This window comes from Phalacrocorax carbo, chromosome 3, assembly GCF_963921805.1.
Source record: "Phalacrocorax carbo chromosome 3, bPhaCar2.1, whole genome shotgun sequence".
Taxonomy (NCBI): domain Eukaryota; kingdom Metazoa; phylum Chordata; class Aves; order Suliformes; family Phalacrocoracidae; genus Phalacrocorax; species Phalacrocorax carbo.
In genome coordinates, this window is record NC_087515.1 from 93,885,942 (window position 1) to 93,909,992 (window position 24,051).

The 24,051-nt window shown below is 38.8% G+C and overlaps 1 protein-coding gene across 1 annotated transcript in view; it reads left to right on the forward strand.

Annotated features, from left to right (window-relative positions):
- Nucleotides 1-24,051, forward strand: part of IMPG1 (interphotoreceptor matrix proteoglycan 1) — a 64,201-nt gene that overhangs the window by 26,023 nt on the left and 14,127 nt on the right. The window contains exons 9-12 of the mRNA XM_064448636.1: nt 1,309-1,329; nt 2,714-2,967; nt 4,434-4,510; nt 5,589-6,123. Of these exons, the coding sequence (XP_064304706.1) occupies nt 1,309-1,329; nt 2,714-2,967; nt 4,434-4,510; nt 5,589-6,123 (887 nt within the window). The remainder of the gene's footprint in view (nt 1-1,308; nt 1,330-2,713; nt 2,968-4,433; nt 4,511-5,588; nt 6,124-24,051) is intronic.

Genomic DNA, 24,051 nt, shown 5'->3' on the forward strand with positions numbered 1-24,051 from the left:
TTTTAAATAAATTTGTGCTCTGTCTTGCCATTTCCTTTAGTGTTAGCTTCCTTGTATGTTTACTGTTAATACAAGTGACTGTGTATTTTTTCAGTAGAGAATCTATGGAAGTGGGGGTTCAAAAACTGAGTATTTGGTATGGTTATGCTTCTATAGATAAGAGCACATTATGTAAAGAATCAAAGGAAAAACAAATTGCTAATAGTAAGAAATAATATAAAATTGAAAGGGAATAAAGAGCAGGAAAAAGGACATAAATTCATGTGAGCTTGTGGCACAGCATCAGGAACATTCAGTCCTTCTAGTAATATTTAATACATGTTGAAGAATATTCATATTGCAATGCAATTTTAGAGAAGAGAATACTTCTCAGCGTTTCTCTCTGCAAAATTGCTGGGGAAAAGGAGAGAGAAGAGCAAAACAGAGTGAAAATTAGTTGCTTACATTTTGATAATGAAAGTAAGAAAAGAAAAAGCCGGCTACTGCAGAAGGAGCAGGGAAAATCTGTAGTAGCATCTCATAGTTAGAACCTGCGATAACTAACCTCTTTCAGCTGTTGCTCCAGGAGATCTGGGTTTCATTTCTGTTTAGTATCTTGGTCTTAGCAGCTGATATGAAGGTACATTCATCAATGTGGAACACCAGGATTAAATCCCATCATCTAATAATTTAGGTGGCTCCTGAGAGTCACAGGTCAACAAAGACAGGTGGTGTTGTCCATTCTCCCTTAGCCACATTACTACATATATTAGCAGCATTTCCCACAGGCAATATGGAAGGACAACATTAGAGATATGCTAGAAAATTCATCAGGGAAAATAACAGGGTGTTATATTATAGAAGGTCAACATAAGCATGTCTTCCAGAGGTAATTAATAGGTCAAGTTACCCCTGTGATTAGGATCTGAGTAGGCACCATGTGTGGTAACGGTGGTAATGGATGCTACTGTTGTCACAGGTGTTCGTTGCCACCATAAAGATATAGATTGGCAATGGCAGTGGTCAAATTGCACCATTTGTAGTGGGGAAATAGGAAAGCAGATATTTCAAACTATCAAGATAAAGTGAAATTCCCATTTCCCCACTCAAAACATGGAGATTCCCATAGTCTGGGTAGGAAAACGTGAAATGATGGAAACTAGGATGTAATTATCACGCAGAGATAAAAATTATAGATGACACATAGAAGATAAATTGTCAAAAGGATTTTTTTGTGTATGACTGACTGATTTACCGGTATACATGAATATTTGTTTTTCTTTCATTTGCAATCCTTTATCACACCCTTTCTTTTGTGACGAAATGAAGACAGAAGAAGGAGAAAGATGGGTAATTTGTCTCTAATTCATAATTAAGATTAATCATTTTATAGACCATAAGATGTAGATAGGTACATCAATAAATGTTCTTTATCTTGATGTGAATTGATTTGCGTTCTGCCTAAGTACAAAATCTGTGATATAAAGCAGCAGGGACAGCTTTTACCCTAATCTGAAAGCTTCATGTAATCAAATTTTCTCAGGATCTCTTGAGGGAATAAAATTGTTTGACCTAAGAAAATTCATATTCAGATGACTAAAGATCTCTACCAGTCATAAACTGAAAGTGAAATAAAATAGGGAAACCTCATATTTAAATTTTCATTTTCGATCTGCCATTTCCTAGCTGTATTCCCATATACAAATTATCTTCAATAAGTATATAGAATTTTATTTTTATCTCCATTAGTAGGCCAGATAGAATGGCAATGAGACCAGTTACTAGCTTGATAAAATGCAGGGAGCTTTTGACTGGTAATTCAAACAGCTACAGAGTCTGTTGTTGTTGCTTATAAGTGCTGCTGGGGAATAATTTGTCTAGAAGTTCCCAGAATTTCTCTTTTACTCGTAGTTTAAAAGGAAGAATTGTCCAACACTTTACCTGAATTCTTGTAATGTCATATGTCATATACATAGCACATACTAGGTAAAGTGAAATTCCTCTCTTTTCAGTTATTTGATATTATAAAAAACCAACATAGTGGAGTACAAATGTTTTACAGTGTACTCACTTTTCATCTTAGCTAGGTGAATTTAGCATTTATGAATAGTGATATATTAATAATTGTGAAAATTTGAGATTTCTGTTAAAGAAGTACATCTAGGGAGAAGCTGTACACATTGATTTGGACTGGGAAAAGCTAACTCCCATTTTGAAAAGCAATTTGCCTGCCACATTAGTTAACTTTCTTGCTGTTCTTCAAAACAAAAGAGTAAAAAATTGCCCCAGATGTGATAGGATTTTTGCTTGTCTGTAGTTTTATAAACTGTCTAATCACTTTTCATAGGTACCTGTGTAATTAATAGATGGTTATGGCTTCTAGTAACCCCAGCATGCATTTATGACTGAACAAATAATCATTGACTTCAAATTATATTACCAGTTCTAGAGATATTTGAGTAGTCAGATTAAACTGGATTGTTAGAAAATTTTTATAATTTTCTTCAATATTGGAATTTTTATTAAAAATTATGCATAAAAGAAAAAAGGTATAGCAAAAGTAATTTGAAGATTACAGTCTCATTAGAAAGAAGTCTATCTGCATTATTTTTACAGAAGATAATATGTTATGGTTGCATATATTCTTGTTTGTTTGTTTGTTTGTTTGTAAAATCACTCCTCAGCCAGTAACTGGTTTTGCTGCAATGGACATTTTTGCATCTTCCCCTTGCAGATCAAGCAGCACTATAGCACGATATGTGGTAAACTTTGAGAGAGATGGCTCAGAAATCAAAAGCACAGCAGATGACATCTCAACTATTGGGTCTAATAAGGTTGAAAATGAAAAAATTCCACTTTCTCCAAAGGAAGAGAGTGAGATATCAGCCACTAAACTCACAGTGACAGACCTTCAGCAGCTGGTTGCTATAGCACTCCACGAAGACCAGTCTCTACCAATGGACCTTGGAACACTTCAGTTTACTGATGGTCAGTCAGTAGGCAGGCCAGTGCCAGGCACAAGTCTGAACCTTGTCCTTTCAAACTGATGCAATTTCAGTAAGGTCTCCTTTGCTTCTCTAACAGTTTGTTTTCATTTGATGTAACCCATTCTCCTAAGTGTCACATAGCATCCAAAGGATACACAGATCTAAGTTCAGTTTTATAGCAAATTATTTATAATTATACAGCCTAACTTCCAATCATATCGGAGGATCTCTTTTTCTTGGTTGTTTGCTTAGAAAAGCTGGATATTTTGCACACTAAGACAAATAAGAGGAAAAAAAAAAAAAAAAAAAAAAGGAGAAAGACTATGAATATCCACTATATCATTCTAATTTCCCAGTATGGAAAGTCTCCTTTCTTTAAGAAGACAAAAAGTGAGGGCTTCCTGTAACATAAATTTAGCTTTCTGAAAGCTAAGTCTTAACTATAAGCAAGCCATCTAACATCCCAGTGGAGTCAGAGAAACAGACACCTTAAGGAGCATTTGATCGCAAGCTAAAATCAGTGGTGTGAATTGCACTGTAAAGATGCATTTTGCTCTCTGAAACAGAGAGGGAGTGTAGATGACAAGCTGCATGTGAAGACTTCCAGCAGAAGATTGAAGGGCTGCATCCTGTTCAGTAATCTAACCAATAAACATCCCTTCCTAGTCCATCAATGATTTTTTTCAAAGCTAGCATAGGCCTAGTTTTGGGGAGGTGGGTTAAAAATAGGGAAAAATGTAAAATATTTTTTCATATGTATATTTACCAAAACAATCTTAAAACACATACGAAATGTTAGCTGTAGTTTCATTTACAAACAGCAGCATTTTCTTGCAAAAAAAATATATAGGTGAACTAATACTTTCTCTAAGAATAAAATGTTGTATTTTAATGTAGATTAAAACTCCTAATAATAATTTCATGGCTATAGAACAGTTTAATAATAACAACAACTATTTTAATCAACATTTCCCACTATTTATTTTTAATAACCAGTTTTAGAAAACCAGCTTGCATTCAAACGTGTTTAAAGAGCTCCTCTGAGAGGGTGAAGGGAGCAACTGGGTTCTAATGCCAAAACACTGAGAGTAACAATGGTGTCAACTCTCGGTAAAACTGAAAAGAATTTAGGCTTGATGAAAAACGCAATATAATGACTTATCATAACCCATGCAAATTTAACTGAACCTTTCATACTTCAGCTGATTTTAAGCATTCATCCATAGTTCTGCAGACCTATCCCATTAATACTAACTAAAGAGTACAAGGAATACTGCATACAAAATTCCTGTTTTCCTCATAATTGCCAGTTTAAATGGAAATGTGTGCCTTTCTTCTTAACATGGCTTTTTACAAGTAATTTTTGATGGAGAATAGTTTTAATTGGTTTTTACTGAGTTTATGTGTTTTGATCAGTTTTCAGTATGCTGCTGCTGAAATACTGTACTCTCTCTATTTTTTTTTCAGAATCTATTATACCACCCAGTGATTTTGATAACGATATCCAGGCCATGGTCACTATTCCTCTGACAGGCCCTGATTTGGTAAGTTAATACTGGTTGTTATATTTATTTATTTCTCCATGAGAATTGAAGTTAGACAGTGTTAAGATGTACATAAACACACATTAAAAGGCTCTGTCGTTGTTTAGCCCCAGTCAGCAACCCAGCACCAGGCAGCCACTCGCTCACTCCCCCCTGGTGGGATGGGGGAGAGAATCAGAAGAGTAAAAGTGAGGCAACTCTTGGTTTGAGATAAAGACAGTTTAATAGGTAAAGCAAAAGCTGTGCACAGAAGCAAAACTGAACAAGGAATTCATTCACTGCTTCCCATGGGCAGGCAGGGGTTCAGCCATCTCCAGGAAAGCAGGGCTCCATCACGCGTAACAGTTACTTGGGAAGACAAACGCCATCACTCCAAACGTCCCCCCTTCCTTCTTCTTCCCCAGCTTTATATACTGAGCATGACATCCTATGATGTGGAATATCCCGTTGGTCAGTTGGGGTCAGCTGTCCCGGCTGTGCCCCCTCCCAGCTCCTTGTGCATCCGGCAGACACAGGGAGCTGAAAAAGTCCTTGACCAGTGTAAGCACTACTTAGCAACAACTAAAACATCTCCGCATTATCACCGCTGTTTCCAGCAAAAATCCAAAACATAGTCTCATACTAGCTACTACAAAGGAATTTAACTCTACCCCAGCTGAAACCAGGACAGGCTTTTATGCTAAAATACATATCTGCCTTCCCTAAATGCTGTAAGGATGAATATTGTGGTGTTATACTGCAACAGAGATACTGCTTGGAGCATTTACAGGTGAATATTACTGCTTGATTACCTTTTTCAGTTTTAATTACAAAGTAAACAATCTCACCAGTTCAGTAGTACATCTCAATGACAGAAGGAGAGCAATTGACAGGGATAGTGAAGGTCATCTTTCTTGCACTATTTTTAAAATTATAAGCAATGTGATTAGGATCACAAGCACATGCCAAACAATTTATACGTCCCATGACTTCATGCTGAATTAGCTGTTTGCAGGCTCCTGTGGCTAAAGATTATTGGCCTTTAGAGCAATGAAAGTTAAACATAATAAAACAAGCTGCTTTTTAAAAACTTTTTCAGGAGGACTCCATGAGTGTGGAACTTCCACTAGGTTACCCCAGCCCAGCAACAGTGGACCAAACAGGAGACATCTTGGTCAATGAATTTACAACTGGAATCCCTGTGCGAAGTGGAGAGATCAGTGCCCCTGAAGACTTTAATAATTTTGTTTCATCTGAACCAGCATTCCCTACCAAACCCTCCAGAGAACCTTTTCAGGCCAAATCTCCTCCATACACAGAAGGTATCGCTACTGACCACCAAAGTTTCACAGTGCCTTTCAGTGCTCTGGTTAGCACTAGCAGTCCTCCAAAACCAGAGGACTCCTATTTGCCTCCTCCAGCAGACGATTCTGCTAGCAATGACTTAATCACCGATGGCTATGAGTCTCCAGTGGAGCAGGCTACCACACTGGCAGTTTATACCACAGGTAGCTTTACCCCACCTAGTCTGCAAGCCAGAGATGAGACTAGTGAAGCTGAGGAGAAGAAAGAACTGACTGATATATCAGAACCACCTTTCAAGGAAGCTGACCAAGACAGTCTCTCTGGACAAGGTAAGACACAAAAGATTTTTCCATAAGAGAAAGTAGGAGAGATCCAGTTGTTATTACACATACAGTCATGTATAAGTACAGTAAACATTCCTTTCAGTGTGACAGAAATTTTTCTGGACCATCAAAGGTGAAAAATTTACATTTCTGATGCCCACTTCAGGAAAATCCTAATGTCCCTGACTTCAGGGTTGTCAAAGCAAAAAAGCAAACACACCAAACCCAATAGCAAATGCCTAAGGATAAGGCACACATTCTATAGGGTATTATGGTAAAAAATTAAAATGGCAGAACAAAAAGACATGTCAGGAAAAAAAAAGTAAATCCCAGGCTAACATAAAAATAATTTGGGTATTTAAAACATGGAAGGTAAATTACTTTGGGTTCTACAGACAGATCTGGATGATAGCAGTGAGAGTATCATGAAATAATTTATTCCAAACAAAGAGTACCATTGGTCAGAAAAGTTTACATATGTACAGGTCTGATGAATGTGAAAAACTTTTTAGAATTTGGTTTGATGTTTCTGTATTCAGTTTTATCCATACAGTAGAGTTTTTCAGAGGCATACAGATATCTGAGGAAAAAAAACCCACATAATAAATCAAAAATTACATAGGGTGGGGAAAAGTATATAATGTAGCCTTTAAAATGAAAAATACATAATAGACATGTTTCTCACAGTTATCAGAAAAGTGTTGACCCTGCAGATGAAAAAAGTTTGGACAAAGATAGTAGGGTCATCTTTAGGGTACAGGCAAATTAGGGTTTCCCCTAGAACAGCAAAATGTCAATAAGACTTCTGCCTCCATCACCACCATCAGCAGCTTGGAAAGCCATGCTAGACACTGTGAAGAATTGTGGTGTGGGGGTAACTGGATTTTATGGGGCAGCAGCTTCCATCAGCAAAGCAGCGAGAGCACAGTTCCTGCAGTTGCCTTCCATCTGTCCCAGCTCTCATCTGCTCCCTCTCCAGCTCCCCGATCTGGCCTCACCAACTCAGTGTTAGGTCAGTAAACTTAATTTTACTTATACTTCTAAGAAGCCTGTGCTAGCTGTGTGAGATGCAAGAGATCACGTCAAACACATGGGAGGAGTTGGCTCTTTGATGAATATTCAGATGTGCTTTGTCTCAGATTTTTGACTGACCTTCTCAACAGAAAAGCAGAGGGCAGGTAAGAACTTCATAGGAATCAGCAGGATTCTCTGAAGTGCCCACGTAGTCTCTAAGCAATACTGAAAAATCTGCAAAGAAAAACAAACAGAAAACAGATTTAGTGGCAAAATTCCCACAGTAGCTTGCACAACCACGCTCAGTGCTTCTGGATCCCCAAGAACGTCCTCCTCAATGCTTATAAATTTGCTCCCTGCTTCAGGGAAGTCCCCTGCTCCCATAGGAGGCTCGACTCTGTCCCTGTTCTACCAGCTCCCTCCTTGCTCAGTCCTGGCCTTTCATGTCCCACCCTGCACTCCAGAAGCCTCTTGGAGTGAACAATATTAACCCTCCTCCCCCTTTCAAGATGTTCCTCCTGACCCAGCAGGCCCAGAAACAGCAGGAAGGCACCTTCAGCCCTGCTGCCTGGCCACACCCTGTAAGGCAAACAGGCAATGTTTGCATAGCTGATCAGAAATACCCCTCTGCATGGTGATAACATCCTTCACAGTGAGCCCGTACAGCAGAAATGTGGGGGGGTGGGGGGGGGAATGCCCATGTAGTACTGTCTATAGTATTGTTCTTTCTGGATCCAGTAAATAACAAGATCAATATTTTAAAGAGTAAAGAATATAAAAGGTGCCACTTGGGATCACTCACCTATCAGCTCCAGATAGGGAGCAGCGTATCATATTCCATGGTCATGTTTTTGCACCTGGTAGTTTACGTACTGAATAAGAACTTCCTGTTCTGTAGTCTTGCCTTTGTACACAGAGCTCTGAAGTGAGACAAAGGCAAATACTTTATGATTAGCAGACTGACCTAAAGATTAGAAAACCACATCTTATAAGGATCAGTTGTGAAATGTTCCTGAATATAAAGTTTATGATGACAGTTGTTAAACACAATTATTTTCAAATGCATGCTGAGCAGTCTTGTAGTGCTACTGGTACCTTCAAATAACATACCTTCAAATAACATGCATACCTTCAAATAACAGTACAACATACCTTTAAATGACATTCATTATAACTGTGGAAAAGTGTTACATTTGCAGGGGAAAAAAAACAGCCATATGCATTTTTCATTGTGTTCACTCATTGGGTTAGGGATTTGATGTCATAAAAATCACATAAAACCACATATCTATTTTGCAATTTGCTAAATAGCTGAAAAACCTTATAGCCTAACAGTTCCAAATGACTGAAGAGAAGAAGCAGAGGATATTTGATCCACTTATGCTGAAGATACTAGTTCCATTCTTTTTCTTCAGATCAAGACTTGTACAGAATTTGTTTATTACAATTTGTTATAGTTACCGCCTGACTCTTTTTCACTGGATGGGAGGAGAGATACAGGAGGTGGACCTCTCTCTGGCCCCAAGGTTCAAGCTTGCTTGATTGTTCCCCAGTAACAGCATGGGAACATGGTTCATTTGACTTTCGCAGAGGCTCCAATTCCTCAGATCAAAATGGGGATTAGATTATGTGTTTCTGAGTGATCCTCAGATACAATACATTGCATAGTTTAAAGAGTTTCAATGTCATCAGGAGAATAGCAGGACCAAGGGAAATTTTAGGAAGGGTAATACAAGTGGAAAGATCACCACTTACTAACCCAGATTTCTTCAATAATTTTTTCTCATATACCTTGAAATTCAGTAAAAAAAATACATAGAGGTTTTTCTTCTTCCTAAAGCCATTGTTGCCAGTGCCCAAAGAAGATGGAATTGTCCACTTAAAGAGGTGTGGATCTTCTGTAAGTGCAGGTTTGATCCTGTAAGCACCTGGTACTGACCCCTCAAACACTGTTGCACATTTGGGGTGGAACCTGTCAATCTGCAAAATAGAATTACCTGTCTAGAGCTGTAAAACACAACTTCCACAGAATAAGGCCTACCATCTTGCCTTCCTTGTTGAACACAAGTTGTTTCTAAAGCAAGTACCAGAATATAAGAATTCCATCATCATCTCTGCCTCTGAGTAGAAGAAAAATTATTGCTCCCTGTCTAAAAAGAAAGGATGCCATGTTAGCAATGACACAAAGCTGTAGTTGTTATATTTGTTTAAAATCTTATAGTACACAAAACTTATTGCATGCTTAACAGAAGAGAGATACTGAAAACTTATTTACTGAGCTCTTAAAGGAGTAAATAATGTATACTCTTTAAAACTTTCTCTTTTTATAGCTTTTTCAATCCTAGAATTCCTGTGTACAGCATTCCCTCTATTCTTTTATTTCCATAAATGTTCCATATTTCATTGGAACTGATAGAATTTGATCTGGAAATTCAGGACTTAACAACATTTATGACAGAAGTTTTATTAAAGTCAACATTGTCGATGATACTAATTTTAATATGGCAAACAGTTCCTCACTAGCAGGTACAGACCTTTTCACACTTTGTGCCTGGCTGCATTTCATAGCCATGATTTTTAATACTATTAAAAAAACCCAAAACCTTTTACTGTTGATGGTTCGAAATGGCAGGAACTACACAGCCAGTGCTGTATAAGGCTGGACAGAGGGTCAGGGTTTAAACAGTTGCCTACAATTCTACTGCATTAATTTCCAGCCATTTCCCCACCAGAAGATGGAGCAAATTTTCTTCATCACATAGTTAGAACTTTAAATTTACTCTTCTTTACCATGAAAGGAAGAGCTGGCTAGCAGAAATAACATAGCCTGAGATTCTTTCAGGCGTCCTCATCAGCTGTATGTTTCACAGATGGACTTTAACGCATTCGTTATCACATGTGTGTAAATACAGACTGAACATTACTACAGATTCCTGAACACTGAATGTCTACAGCCTCCACAAATTACTTTAATTGTGCCTACCTGAGGTCACTGAGCAAAGCAAAAAAAAAAACAAACGTTCTTTCACAGCTCCCAGAAAGCTAATCAGACTCAGCCTTACACACACAGATACACCCCAAGTTCTGTGTACAACATCTGAAGAAAGGAGAGTAAAAAACAGGTGAGGGACAAGGAGTCAAACTGATGAGAGGCCTCCTTTTAAGCCATGCAGGATGGGATTTGTCAGACTTGGGCAGACAGTGGGACAAATGAGCCAGGAGCAGGTGTGAAGCTTCTTTCAGACAGTACAGTGCTCATTCTGGGCAGTGAGGCTGCCGTTGGGCAGTAAAGAGCAGGCCAGTGAGGATTAGACAGCTATGCTGACCAAACAGTGATGGCAGTTACTCCACCCCTTGAAGTAACCGAGAACTACTAGGAAAAAGCTGTCTTTAAAGTAAGCCTAACCTTTGCATTGCAAATTCTGATTTGAGATTTCCCAATAGAACTGAGAAAAACCCAGGTACAAATTTCCAGACCTCTTACTGAAAAGTTCTGAAATGCCCAGATCAGACATCATGGTTTAAACCTTTGACTACTCAAAAAGGTTTTTCTTTGCTATAGCACCTTCAAAATTTTCCATTTATAACTAGTACAAAAAAACCCTGCTTTTTTCTACTGAGATGATGCCTGTTCAGTGTTCTCTAGCATTCTTCTTTCTTTTTTTTTTTTCCCCTCTGGAGTTAACCCATCAGTATCTCTTCTGTTTGGTTAAACTTCTTCTCCCTCTCTTTGCACCATTCCTGTGACTCTGTCTAAAACAGTATGGCCATTCAGAAAGGAAGCCACTTGTGTAACATATTAGACAGATTGTTATTTCAAAAAACAAAGAAAATTTCAGCAGGCAAAAAAATCTGTAAACAGATAAGAGTTAATGAAGTCTGTAACAACAATACTTATATACTTTTACTTCCTAAACAGTAAAAAGAATTTTAGTTTGTATTTGTTTTAATTGTAGCTACTAACAAATTATACAATCCAGGTAGATGGTTATCCCTAAATCCTGACCATCATGGAGGAAGCCGTACTTCTGGATAAGTTTTTCCAGAAGCATAGGACAAAACAAAGCTAGCAGTAAAATACTTCAGGTATTCTGTTGTACTACATCTCAATCTCACCAGCCTGGATCATCCTCAAGCTCCCAAGAAAGACTCTGAGAGAAGACAACTTCGCAGGGTATATCAGAATTTTTTCTGTGAGAAAAAAACACTGATGAGGAGTAGGTGGTGGTCACATCTCTGTATGTGTAACTGATAAGAACCTCATTAAATTTCTCTTGCCCAACAGTTAATTCAGCTGTGTATTCACTACTATTGCTAAGCAATCTCTAGAAAAACTTGGTTTTCTGGATGTTTGGGGGTTCTTTCTGCCTCTGCTTCACTCCCAGCTGCCTAAGCACCATCTGTGCTTAGCATAGCTTTCTATTTGGCATAACCAGCATTGCCATGGAAAAGGAAACCCCATTACTTCTTGCAAGAACTGCTCTGGAAGTTGCCAGGATTGGAATTCACCCATTCTTTGTGCCAGGAATGCTCACCAGTATTTTCACGTCAAAAGTTATACAGGGTAAGAACGCCTTTGTTTCCTTGCATATTTTTTCTGGTTTTTTTTACATTTTCTTTAACCATAAACTGACAGGCTTTTGTCAACATTCTCCCCCATCAGCTCCTCTCTGTGCCCTTTCACTTGTCGCTCACCACTTCAGATGTGCAAAGAATGCTTTTCATGGAGGTGCTGCTTCAGTCTGATGCTTGGAGAAGTGAACAGGTAGGCCTAGCTACATCATTTTCTCAAAAATTATATACAATATTGATTAGCCTAAAAGTTATCTGTGAATTAAAGATGAAGATGAATGCAAAAGTTTCAGCAGGCCCATATTGGGTTGCATCAGATTTAAGAAAAAGTTCATAGTATGTTCACTGTTCTGATAAAATTGCATACTTGGAGTACTACAAGCATCCTGAAGAGTCCTAAAGATATTAGAGTATGTGATTAGCATATAGCCAATATTTAATGACAGTCTGCTGCTCAGCTGTCTCTGATGCTGGGAACAGCAGGAACAACCTGAATAGAACACAACCTGCATCACGTCTTCAAAACAAACTTAAAAATGCTGAAATGAAATTACTAATCCAAGTAATAAGGTATGAAAGAGTACTACCTATTTTCCCAATTTAACACATCACTTGTTTAAGTTATTAAGCTATCCAATCACTTCAGTTCAGTTTTACTTCAAGGTTAAGCTTTGCTTCATTCAAATATGACTTCTTATTCATGCCCCCCCAAATATGCAATATAAATGCACATTAACCAAAACAAGTGAAACATGCAATTGGTAACTCCAATGACTCATTGAAATTACTGTGTGAAGTACAGAAAACAATTTCTATTTCTGCTAAGAAAATTTGCTTATCCAGAGGCAAATCTTCTGAGCTATGTGTATAATGAAAAAAGGAACACCTCATTCTCCACCTATATAGATAGCATGAGGATATATCTCAGTGCTCTGCCAGTTATTCATTCATACTTTTTACTCTTAAGTCTATTCTCCAGACACAGGCACACATTGCTATCCCATTGTTTCCACAGGTGCACACCTGCACCAGCTGCTCATATTCTGCATACCCACTTGGGGTTTCTCTCTCATACAGTCACAACTGTTGCTAGTAAACTCCATTGCTTTTGCAGCTAATTCTCATCTACCTCACATGATTCCTTTTAGGGTCTCAAAGCTAACTATCTGTCAGCACCTCTGTTTTCAAAATGCTATTACTTCTCCTATAATTAGGATTCCCCTGATGATTGTCCCCTTCCATGTTCAATGCTATTTCACTCCAAACTAATCATCTCCCTCCCTTCAAATTCACCATAATACTGCTGACATAAAATCAGTCCACTACTCAAAACTTAAGCTTTTCATTGGTTGTGGGTAACCCTTCACTATGAGCGAGATTTAACATATGTAATATAGGTTTTAGTAGATTGCAGTCTCAGATCTCATCTTGTGTTAAAACCAATCCATGATCACCTTTCTGCTTGAATGCAGAGACAAGATTTAAAGCTGAAAATAACATATTAATGTCCTGAATAAAATTATTTTAAAACCTGTGACCAATGCAGTAATAAAAAAAAGAAGAATGTTTTCAAACAAATAATACAGATTTTTATGCTGAGTGTATAAGATTACCCTTTGCCAGGTTATAGATGAATGAAGCTAATGAAGTTTACATGTCATATAGTCCAGTTGGAACAAATATCAGGTAAAGTGGCACAGCTGAGACTAACATGCCCTAAATAATGCATTTCCTTCGCTCATTAAAAATCCTTGGTATTGCTAGAAATGCTGGTTTTGAGAAATAAGCTGTTATGATCAAATGGTACTAAAAGTTTTGATTTTCTAAAATTATTACCAGCCTTTCTTCAGAGGATTCAGTATCCTTCCAGCATAAGAAGGTCCATTTGAGCTCAGCCTGGAATTTTTCATAGAATCGTTTAGGTTAGAAAAGATCTTTAAGAGCATTAAGTCCAACCATTAACCCAGCACTGCCGGGTCCACCACTAAACCATGTCCCTAAGCACCACATCTACATGTCTTTTCAGTACCTCCAGGGATAGTGAATCAACCACTTTCCAGGGCAGCCTGTTCCAGTTCTTGACAACCCTTTTGGTGAAGAAATTTTGCTAAAAATCCAATCTAAATCTCCCCTGACACAACTTGATGCCATTTCCCCTTGTCCTCTCACTCTTTACTTGGGAGAAGAGACTTGTTCTATAGACCCTTCACCAGCTTCATTGCCCTTCTCTGGACATGCTGCAGCAACTCAACCTCTTTCTTGTACTGAGAGGCCCAAAACTGAATAAAGTATTCAAGGTGCAGCCTCACCAGTGCCAAGTACAAAGGGGCAATCAGTTTCCTACTCCTGCTGGCCACACTACTCCTGATACAGAACAGGAGGCTATTGGCCTTCTTGGCCACGTGGGCACACTGCTGGCTCATATTGAGCTGGCTGTTGACCAACACCACATCCTTTTCCACTGGGCAGCTCTCCAGCCACTCTTCCCCAAGCCTGTAGCATTGCATGGGGTTGTTGTGACCCAAGTGCAGGACCCGGCATTTAGCCTTGTTGAACCTCATACAGTTAGCCTTGGCCCATCAATCCAGCCTGTCCAGACCCCTCTACAGACCCTTCCCTCAAGCAGATCGACACTCCTGTCCAACTTGATGTTATCTACAAACTTACTGAGGGGGCACTCAATCCCTTCATCCAGATCATTGTTAAAGATATTAAACAGTACTGGCACCAATACTGAGCCCTGGGGAACACCACTTGTGGCCATCTGCCACCTGGATTTAGCTCTGTTCACCACAACTCTTTGGGCCCAGCCACCTAGCCAGATTTTTACCCAGTGAAGAGTACATCCGTCTAAGCCATGAGCAGCCATTTTCTCCAGGAGAATGCTGTGGGAAGTGGTGTCAAAGGCTTTACTAAAGTCCAGGTAGACAACATCCACAGCCTTTCCCTCATCCACTATGCAGGTCACCTGGTCATAAAAGGAGATCAGTTAGTCAAGCAGGACCTGCCTTTCATAAACTTGTGCTGACTGGACCTGATCTCCTGGTTTTCCCGTATGTGCTGCATGATGGCACTCAAGACAATCTGCTTCATAACTTTCCCTGGCACTGAAGTCAGATTGACAGGCCTTTAGGTCCCTGGACCCCCTTACAGCCCTTCTTGTAGATGGGTGTCACATCAGCAAGCCTCCAGTCATCTGGGACCTCCCCAGTTAGCCAGGACTGCTGATGAAGGATTGAAAGTAGTTTGGCAAGCTCCTCTGCCAGCTGCCTCAGTACTCTCAGGTGGATCCCATCTGGCCCCACAGACTTGTGAGTGTCCAGGTGGTGTAGCAGGTCACTAACCATTTCCCCTTGCATTATGGGCATTCATTCTACTCACTGTCCCTGTCTTCCAGCTCAGGGGCCTGGGTACCTGGAGAGCAACTGGTCTACCTATTAAAGACTGAGGCAAAGAAGGCATTAAGTACCTCAGCCTTTTCCTCATCCTTTCTCATTATGTTTCCCCCCACATCCAATGAAGGATGGAGATTCTCCTCAGCCCTCCTTTTGTTGCTAATGTATTTCTAGAAACATTTTTGTCTTTTGTGGCAGTAGCCAGACTAAGTTCTAGATGGACTAGGCCCTGAAGTCACTCTTAATTGTCTTCACACTTCTTGTTGCAATTTTATCGCTGCCTACCTGAAAAATCAGTAATGGATAGTAATCTGAGGGCTGTACCAGAGTAGGAAGTTTTCTCTTCATATCTTTAACCTGGTCCCCAGGGAGGCAGCAGAATTCCATTCTAAGTGAGTCTGGTCTGCATATTGATCTTTCTGTTCCTTTCAGAAGGGAGTCTTCTACATCAGTGACCTGTCTTTTTTCTTTTATGGTAGCAGTTTTGACGCAGGGCATAGGCTGACTTAACCTCAGCAACACCTCCAAGCTTGATGAACCATCATCCTTGTTATTGCTCGGTTCCGCTTGCAGAGCCTCATACCCATTACGCAAGGGCACCTGGGAGGATGGGGTAGTCACAGAGGGATGCGCTTGCTGTGCCGGGCAGGAACTTGTCACCACTGCCCCCTATCCATTAAGTCACTGTGTTCAGCCAGGTGGAGAGAGGATAGGGAGGCCTTCATATCACACGTCCTGTCTGCCTGCTGGGCCTGTCTCAGGGAAGGTAGGGTGCCATACCAGTAGTCGCTCTCTCTCTCACACCCCCTGATACTCCTCAACCTACTCACCTCCTCCTGGAGCTCTGTCACTAAGCAGAGGCGTTCCCCTACCTGGGCACACCTTCCACAGGTGTGCTCACTGCTGCCGTCCGGTACTGGTGTGAGAGCATCCAGACACCTGGGCAGCAGTGTGTTCCCACCAGAGCTCTGTCTGGGAAGCTGTGTCAGTCGTGGTGGGTCCAGAGCAGAGGCCACGGCTTTCTGCCAGGTGGATACCATTGCTCCCTGGTCGAGCTGGCAGAACTTCAGCACCCTTCCTCCATGCCCTTCTACACAAAGTGAGGTGCAAACTGGCAGCACCAATAACGAATTTTTTGTTAGGGGATAACTCATGCCACCTGCTCTAGACAGTTACAGGCAAGTTGTATGCTCTGAATGACACCTCTGGATGGAGTTTTATACCTCTGTGTCCTAGCTATAGAGAGGGTCTGGCCTTCCAACTTTGATTCTCTCAGCTGTGCCTGAGATGCCTCACATAGATGGCACTGATGCAAAAATCAATTTAAGCTGTGAGTTCTTCAATTTCAAAGATGCCATAGTATTTAAAGCTAAGAGACAAAAAAGACATAAATATCTTAAATAGAGGCAAATTTTCAATAACGTTTATACTAAATTTAATGGGGTTTGTATTTGTGAAAAATCTAGACTGTGCAAAATTCCTGCCAGGTTAAATGGTTAAATCTCATATATTTGCACGTTGCAGTTAAAAAAAAAAAAAAAAAGAAAAGAAAAAGAAAAAAGTGTTCTGACTTCTGGTTGAAAATAACAGCATTTTTTCCAATACATTCTTAATGTTGCTTTCTCAATGCAACTTTAGTCCTTTCCTCTCCATACCTTTCTATAAACACAGTTTCAAGCCAGGTGTAAGTTAGAGGGAGGCAGAAGTTTCACTTTCATTCTGTAGAACAGTAAGATCGTTATGTGCATCCATAAGAACATGATTAAACCAAGGAAACAAATTAGTTTGTTGTTCATTTTATTCCATTTACATGTTTAGGTTTCTTTTTTATCTGCCTCTAGTTGGTGGATTTTTTTAATTAAAGTATTGTAGAATACAATGCTTGTAGAATAGTAGTGCCAAAAACAGATAACTGAGTTTACAGTCAAAATTTATATATGGCCAAATATTCCTTTAATAATCATGTTTATTGCCATGCAATTTGGAATGATCAGTTTTCAGTCAGAGGGGGAGGAGGGAATTGTTGGCATAGGAAAACCTGCTAGGGGATGACTGAGAAAACAAGAAGTATTATTCATGAATGACATCTTCATATCTGAGGATTTAAATTCCTAAGCAACAGCTTTCAATAAAACTTGCTATTGTTTTGATTTATTTTTCTAGAGGTCAGGGGGAACGAGGTTGGAAAAATACTGCAGGAGTAATACATTTTGATCCTTTCCCCTAAATGTATACATAGCCTAGAGCAGTGGCTGAAGACTGTCTAAACTTGTCTTAGATCATTAAGATAAATTCCATTCTCATCCCTATTAAATGTCTTAATCCTTATTTCAGAATTGGGCATTAACTGCTACTCTAAAGTGAAACAATATAAATCAAAATTATGCTGAACAGTTCTTGAACAACTTCAGAATATGCCTACGTGGCACTACAAAACTCCAATAAAGAAAAAAGTAGAGTGGCTTGAGGAGCTCAGTATTGGGTGCAGTTACAAAAAAAAAATCTTCTTCCTCTGTTGGGAACAACTAATGGCAAAGTATCATGTTTTTGTCTATTACTATCCATTTTTTCCTGTTTTATTGGCAATTTCCTTTTAAACTATTGTAAGGTTAGTACCAGTTATACCTAATATTTCTTTCATGTGGAGGGAGCAGGGTAGTGTACAGACAGCTAACTAGTTATTTTCTCCTTGTTTTAATTTCTGTTTATATTAGTGAATTCTATGATCAGTGACTCTTTCTTTTTGTTACCATAACAAATAATATTTCATCTTTGTATTATCACTGCTACCCAACAACAGTTAAAAAAAGTTAAATGCAATCCATGTATCTTTTTCCAAATGTTTTATGTGAGAACAATCCCAAATATTTATTTAAATGTCTTCTTTAAAAAAAAACTAGCACATGTCTTAGGAATTCAGCACCCCAGTGTTATATGAACGTCTTTTAGGGAATTTCAAAGCAAACATACGCTTAAAGGCTGTATGGATCTATTTTATTGTACCATGTAGTTATTGCTGGTTTTAACATTTAACCCGCCTGCTCCCTAACAACAGTGGTGTGGCTGTGAGGAGCTGCTCAGATTCAGAATGCAACCATGATGAATGGATTTAACAAGCCAAGTCAGCACTAAGGTCCAACATCATTATCAGTATTGCTAAAATTGAAATGTATTCTTATAGTGTATCATAGTGTAAAACCAACAGGATCTTCCCAGTTAAATAACGCCTTCCATGTCTCTCTCTCAGTCACTTGTTCCATTTCAAAAATATAAGAAAAATCAAATTACCTACATCAAAAGCACAACACTTTAAAAGAATAAAATACTTCTCATTCCATGACTTTCGTTCCATTGATTCCATGGTTTTCACATACAAATGACTATAGACTATAGAAAAAAATGTGTATTCAGTGTTTTCATTTTTCTTGGCAAGTCTTAAAGTGCTCATCTGATGACAAGATTTTAAGAGAGTCATAGGTATTAACTTTCTAATTTCATGTTTGTCTTTTCTGTTTTTAGGTCCTTGGGTCTACACATTGCTTGAATTTATATCATGTGACTTCTATTTTGTTTTTATCATTTTGCAAACTAATAAACTTCAATACTACAAAACTGCCTGATTGTACCATTACTTACAAAAATTTGTTCTTTGTTCTTTTCCTATCGCAGAGTTGAGAAAAATAGAGAAAGTGGGCAGGGATTTGAAGGGTAGTCTCAATTCTGAAAGATAGGTATTGCAACCTGTCACATTTTGTTTCTAATAATTCTGAAGCAAAATAAATCAGAAATAGTATTCCAGGTTCTCCATTTGGGGAATTCCAAAATCATTACAGTAGCATTCAGGAGTATTTGCAACTTTTAGATGGATGCTCCTTCATGTTGCCAGGTATTTATAAAGCTTTAGGTTATTTCACACAGGCTTTGTTATTTTAAACTCATGAAATAAATTTTTCCAATTTAATTGTAGACCAGTCAACAACAGTCATAAGGGAATAAGAATCCTCCTGAAGCTGTGGTTTTAAGTGAGGTGTCTCTTATTCAGCTTTGATTTCATTCATTTGTAGACGCATATTCATATTTGCAAATTCACTGCTTCTCAGTTTTGTTTCTCTCTTTAATTTATTGAGGTAAATACCAATCAAGTCCAGACTTCTCAGTTTATCATGGTAACTTACTTAAGACACATTTGAATATGATTTTACTATGGTAGCAAATTGTGCAGAACTTCAATACAAAATAGCTTAAAATAAATAGTAGTCACAGCAGCCTCTGGCATTTTTAGCATGTTTCCATTGTAAATATACTTACTAATTCCCCTAATTCACAACAGCATTCTAATCTGGATTAATTTCTTTAGTGAGGACTTTAATCAGAAAACTGACTTTTAGAGTGCTTGAGCACTAGAATGTCATTTTATCTGGCAATCTCAGTAGCAGATGAGGTAAACATTCTGTAAATGATAGAAGTGACTTGTCGTGTTATGGAAATAACCTACCACTGACCTACTGTCCGTACAAGGTATTAATTATACACCTGTCTGTATAGTATTCTTATAAAATGCCACAATACTGCCTAAATATCCAACTTTATAATCCCTTAATTGCGAGTGTGAATAGTTAACTGCCTAAAGCAATTAATATGGAAATACTGACTTTTCTTCTGCTGTAGTCAGAAGAGTGCTGATGAAAATTGATATTTCTGCATCTTTTATGAGTCTTAGAGAGGCAGAACAGTCACTGTAACCAGGTGCAGCAGCTCCTGAAGTCAGTGGAGAGATTGTAGTGGGATGATGGTTCAGGCCCAGGTTTAACAGATTATCACTGACTGCTCTCCAGTCTCTTTTCCGCAGATACTTCTACTGCATAGTTTCCATGCAGAATGAAGTAAAACATTGCTATTCAGAGCTTTGGGGATGCTTTAAACATAAGCTATTCCTGTACTGTTCAAAGTACTTATGTGTTTCTGAAATGTTTAACCCTGTAGAACTGCTGAAACATGAGAATGCCAAAGACAGTCATTAACATTTAACATTCAAGTCTCTCAGTATATGAATTTGACACAGGTCTACAAAGTAAGCTTCCCCAGTTAATTGTGTATCTGTCTGTTGTATTTATATCTGTTGTATTTAAATTACTACTTTGAAGCTGAAAAAGTAATAAAAATTATATATTGAATATATTTATTGCATTATTTCAAAGCTTTAAAGAAATTGGCTCATTCAAAAAACATGCAAATAGCTTTAATGAGAAAACTATTAGCAGATAGTTAACGAAGTAAATAAAGTCCTTAATAAAACAGAAAATGGCAGGCTGAATTACTATTTTTCAGCCATGCATTGGCCAATGCATGTGAAAATGATAATCAAAGGAAAAATGAGTTTGTAATCGCACAAGAAACTGATCTTTCAGAGGGCTCTTACAGGAACAGTGACCAAACAGGAAATTGCTAAAGGCAGCTGTGACTCCCTTCTGCTACTGACTGACTTCCATGAAGGTTAAGGGAGCTTGCATTTCCCAAGGAGAGAGGGATCAACAAAAGTATTAACCCTCAGACATTCCATAAAGGGAATTCTTTCTTTGTACTGAAAACTTTGTGTGGGTTGAGTAAGACCATCAGTGTTGTCTCAAGTAAATTAGTAACTTACATCAGTGAAGAGTTTATGGGCACTCAGGCTGTTGCGAGCTGCATCATTCTGCTTCTCTCAGGCAGAATTAGCTGCACTGAGGGAAAAGTTGCAGGGAACTAAAAGTAGTCAGGGCTTTGCTTTGATCTTAATGATTTACTTTAAATCTTTACACATCTTTGAGGAACAAGTGAATAATTCTTTGGGTTTTTTTATTTCTTCAGTCATTGCAGAACTAAATAATACTACTCACCTCCATAAAAAGGAATCATTGTAAAGAGCCGAAGTCAGATGAGGGTGATGTCATAACTCTGTCTGGGAGCAAACTTCCCAAATCAAACACAGTGTTGTCCCGGTCAAATTACTCAGCTAAGCATGAAAATCAGTAAAACAGGGTTCATTGAATCATAGAATAGTTAAAGTTGGAAAAGACCCTTAAGATCATCGAGTCCAATGTTAACCTATCACTGCCAAGTCCACCACTAAACCATATCCTCAAGCACCACATCTACCCTTCTTTTAAATACCTCCAGGGATGGAGACTCAACCACCTCCCTGGGCAGCCTGTTCCAATGCCTGACAACCCTTTCAGCAAAGGTGTTTTTCCTAATATCCAACCTAAACTTCCCCTGGTGCAGCTTGAGGCCATTTCCTCTCGTCCTATCACTTGTTACTTGGGAGAAGAGACGGACCCCCACCTCGCTACAACCTCCTTTCAGGTAGTTGTATAGAGAGCAATAAGGTCTCCCCTCAGCCTCCCCTTCTCCAGGCTAAACAACCCCAGTTCCCTCAGCCGCTCCTCATAAGACTTGCTCTTCAGACCCTTCACCAGCTTTGTTGCCCTTCTCTGGACACGCTGCAGCACCTCAGTGCCCTTCTTGTAGTGAGGGGCCCAAAACTGCACACAGTACTCGAGGTGCGGCCTCACCAGTGCCGAGTACAGGGGCATGACTGCTTCCCTGCTCCTGCTGGCCACACTATTCCTGATACAAGCCAGGATGCCATTGGTCTTCTTGGCTGTCCTGAGCACACTGCTGGCTCATGTTCAGCTGGCTGTCCAGTTGTCAACAAACAGAAGGTGGGCCTTGATGCCAGTGTGTGGAGCCCAGCTAAAGCAGCACCTTTAGAAGATGCTTTCATAATGGACATAGAAAAGGTTAGTAAGCTGTAGTGCTCAACACCCTGAATTCCACAGTATTTTAGCTTTCAGGTCTTGATTTTGCAAATATTGTATTACCCTCTTAGTTTTCAGAGTGTCATGTAGAACTGAATTGTTCTGAGAATAACAAGAGCTTATCATTACTAATTAGTATTTTATTAGGCTAGAAAATACTCCTCTTGTGACATCATGTCAGAATGACATTTATTTGCATCTTTGGTGGTGAAAGCATGATTATGAAGCACAGCTGCAAGGTATGAAAATTTTCAGAATAAACTGAAGGCTTCTTATATAGGTTAAACAGAGCACCACATAGTAGCAGAGCTAAAGCTGCAGCTATCAGACTGTTCTGTGAAAAATTAGACTACTCAAAAAGTTTAAGTGAGGATGCTGAGAAAAAAAGTCAAGAGAGACAAGAATTTTTAGAACTGGAGATGGAGAAGAGATGGGGTTCACTCCCAGTGAACTGAGATTCACTGGAGTCAGAGGAGAAGGAGTTCTGTTGGTTTCAGTGGACACTGAACCTGGCTTCTGGAGAGTTCATCTAGACAAACAGAACGACAGCCGTAGTTCATTCTGGCTTTTCTGGCTTGGCTTTACGGTTAAAAAGACAAATTTAATCAGTAATTATGTGCTGTGAGGCATTTGTTGTGACACGTTAGGTTAATGTCCCTCTTCTCTTAATTCTTTTGATCCTCATATTACTTGTGCCTTAGTTAAAAATGAAAGACCTCAAACACAAAATCTGCACTTTATCTGTTTGTACGCAACAGTCCTGCATCCAGGGATTTTGTGGCATTTCAGGCACCAAAAAATATGTAAATTTGAATCCAGCTGTTTGCTGTACCAGTTCATCTGGTATTTATACCAGCAGAGCTGCCCATCAAGAGATTCTTATCCTGCATTACGGATCAATCTTTTAATTGCACAATTTTTCCTTTGTTAGTTATTTTCTTCAGCCAACGTGTGTACAAATATATACATTGTAATACTGTAACTTTCATATACAGAACAATATCTGTCAGTGGACTTGGAAAATTTGTCTATTGCCAATAGGAAATGCCAGTGCTTATTAAGCTCATGAATGAAATGAAATGTCAGGACCTCTTAATGTATAACCTTCTGGGCCTGCTTACTAATGCAAACCCACTAGAAAAATGTCTCATGACAATTTGACCTTTCCCAAACAATAATTCCTTATTCATGGTCAATTAGGAGGGTTTTCCTCACTTTAAAAAATATAAGAAGACCAACTAATTAGATACCTAAAATAAAGTTGTTAAAATGGCAGCTGATTTTTTCTGATAAGTCAAACCTATGTATTTTACTCCTCAGCTGGGAATAAATGCCTGCATGCAGAACTCTTTTTACAAAGATTTAATATAGCAATGTACTCAGGAAATTGCCTCTTAATTTAGCATTTACACATCTCTGCCAACAACAGTTTAATTTTAGATATAAAACTCTCCTCAGTACAATATTGTCCTGCCTTGTCCATGTAACACAAAAAAACATCTGGAGAGTTCCGTGAACGTCTTTGTGGGACGGTAAGTGGTGGCGGAGAGTTAGAGCTGAGATTTTTTATTGCTGACAGCCATTTTTAATTCCGTGCCATTGTTTAATATTGCATATGGTTACTCTGGGGATATATTTGATTTCAGCATCTTATTTTGTGCTTTCTGTGGTTCCCTACACCTGAATGATAATGTTGTAGACCAAACTGTATGCTGAAATGAAATATGCTGAGGTGAAGAATGCCTAAATATTCAGTGTTTGTACTTTTAGAGGTTTCAAAAAAATAATTGCCTGTGTTTTCTTTAGCCCTCTACTGTAAAAAACTAATCTACAAGGCAAACTGGGTGAAGTTTTACAAATAATTGCTTTACAATGAACCACTTTAAGTGTATTTTGTGTTCAGTTTCAAAATTAAATATATATATATATGCGCATATAGAATCATAGAAACATAGAACAGTTTGCATTGGAAAGAACATTAAAGGCCGTCTAGTCCAAGCCCCCTGTAGTGAGCAGACACATCTTCAGCTAGATCAGGTTGCTCAGAGCCAGGTCCAGCCTGACCTTGAATGTTTCCAGGGATGGGGCATCTACCACCTCTCGGGCAACCTGTGTCAGTGTTTCACCACCCTCATTGTAAAAAAAATTATTTCTTA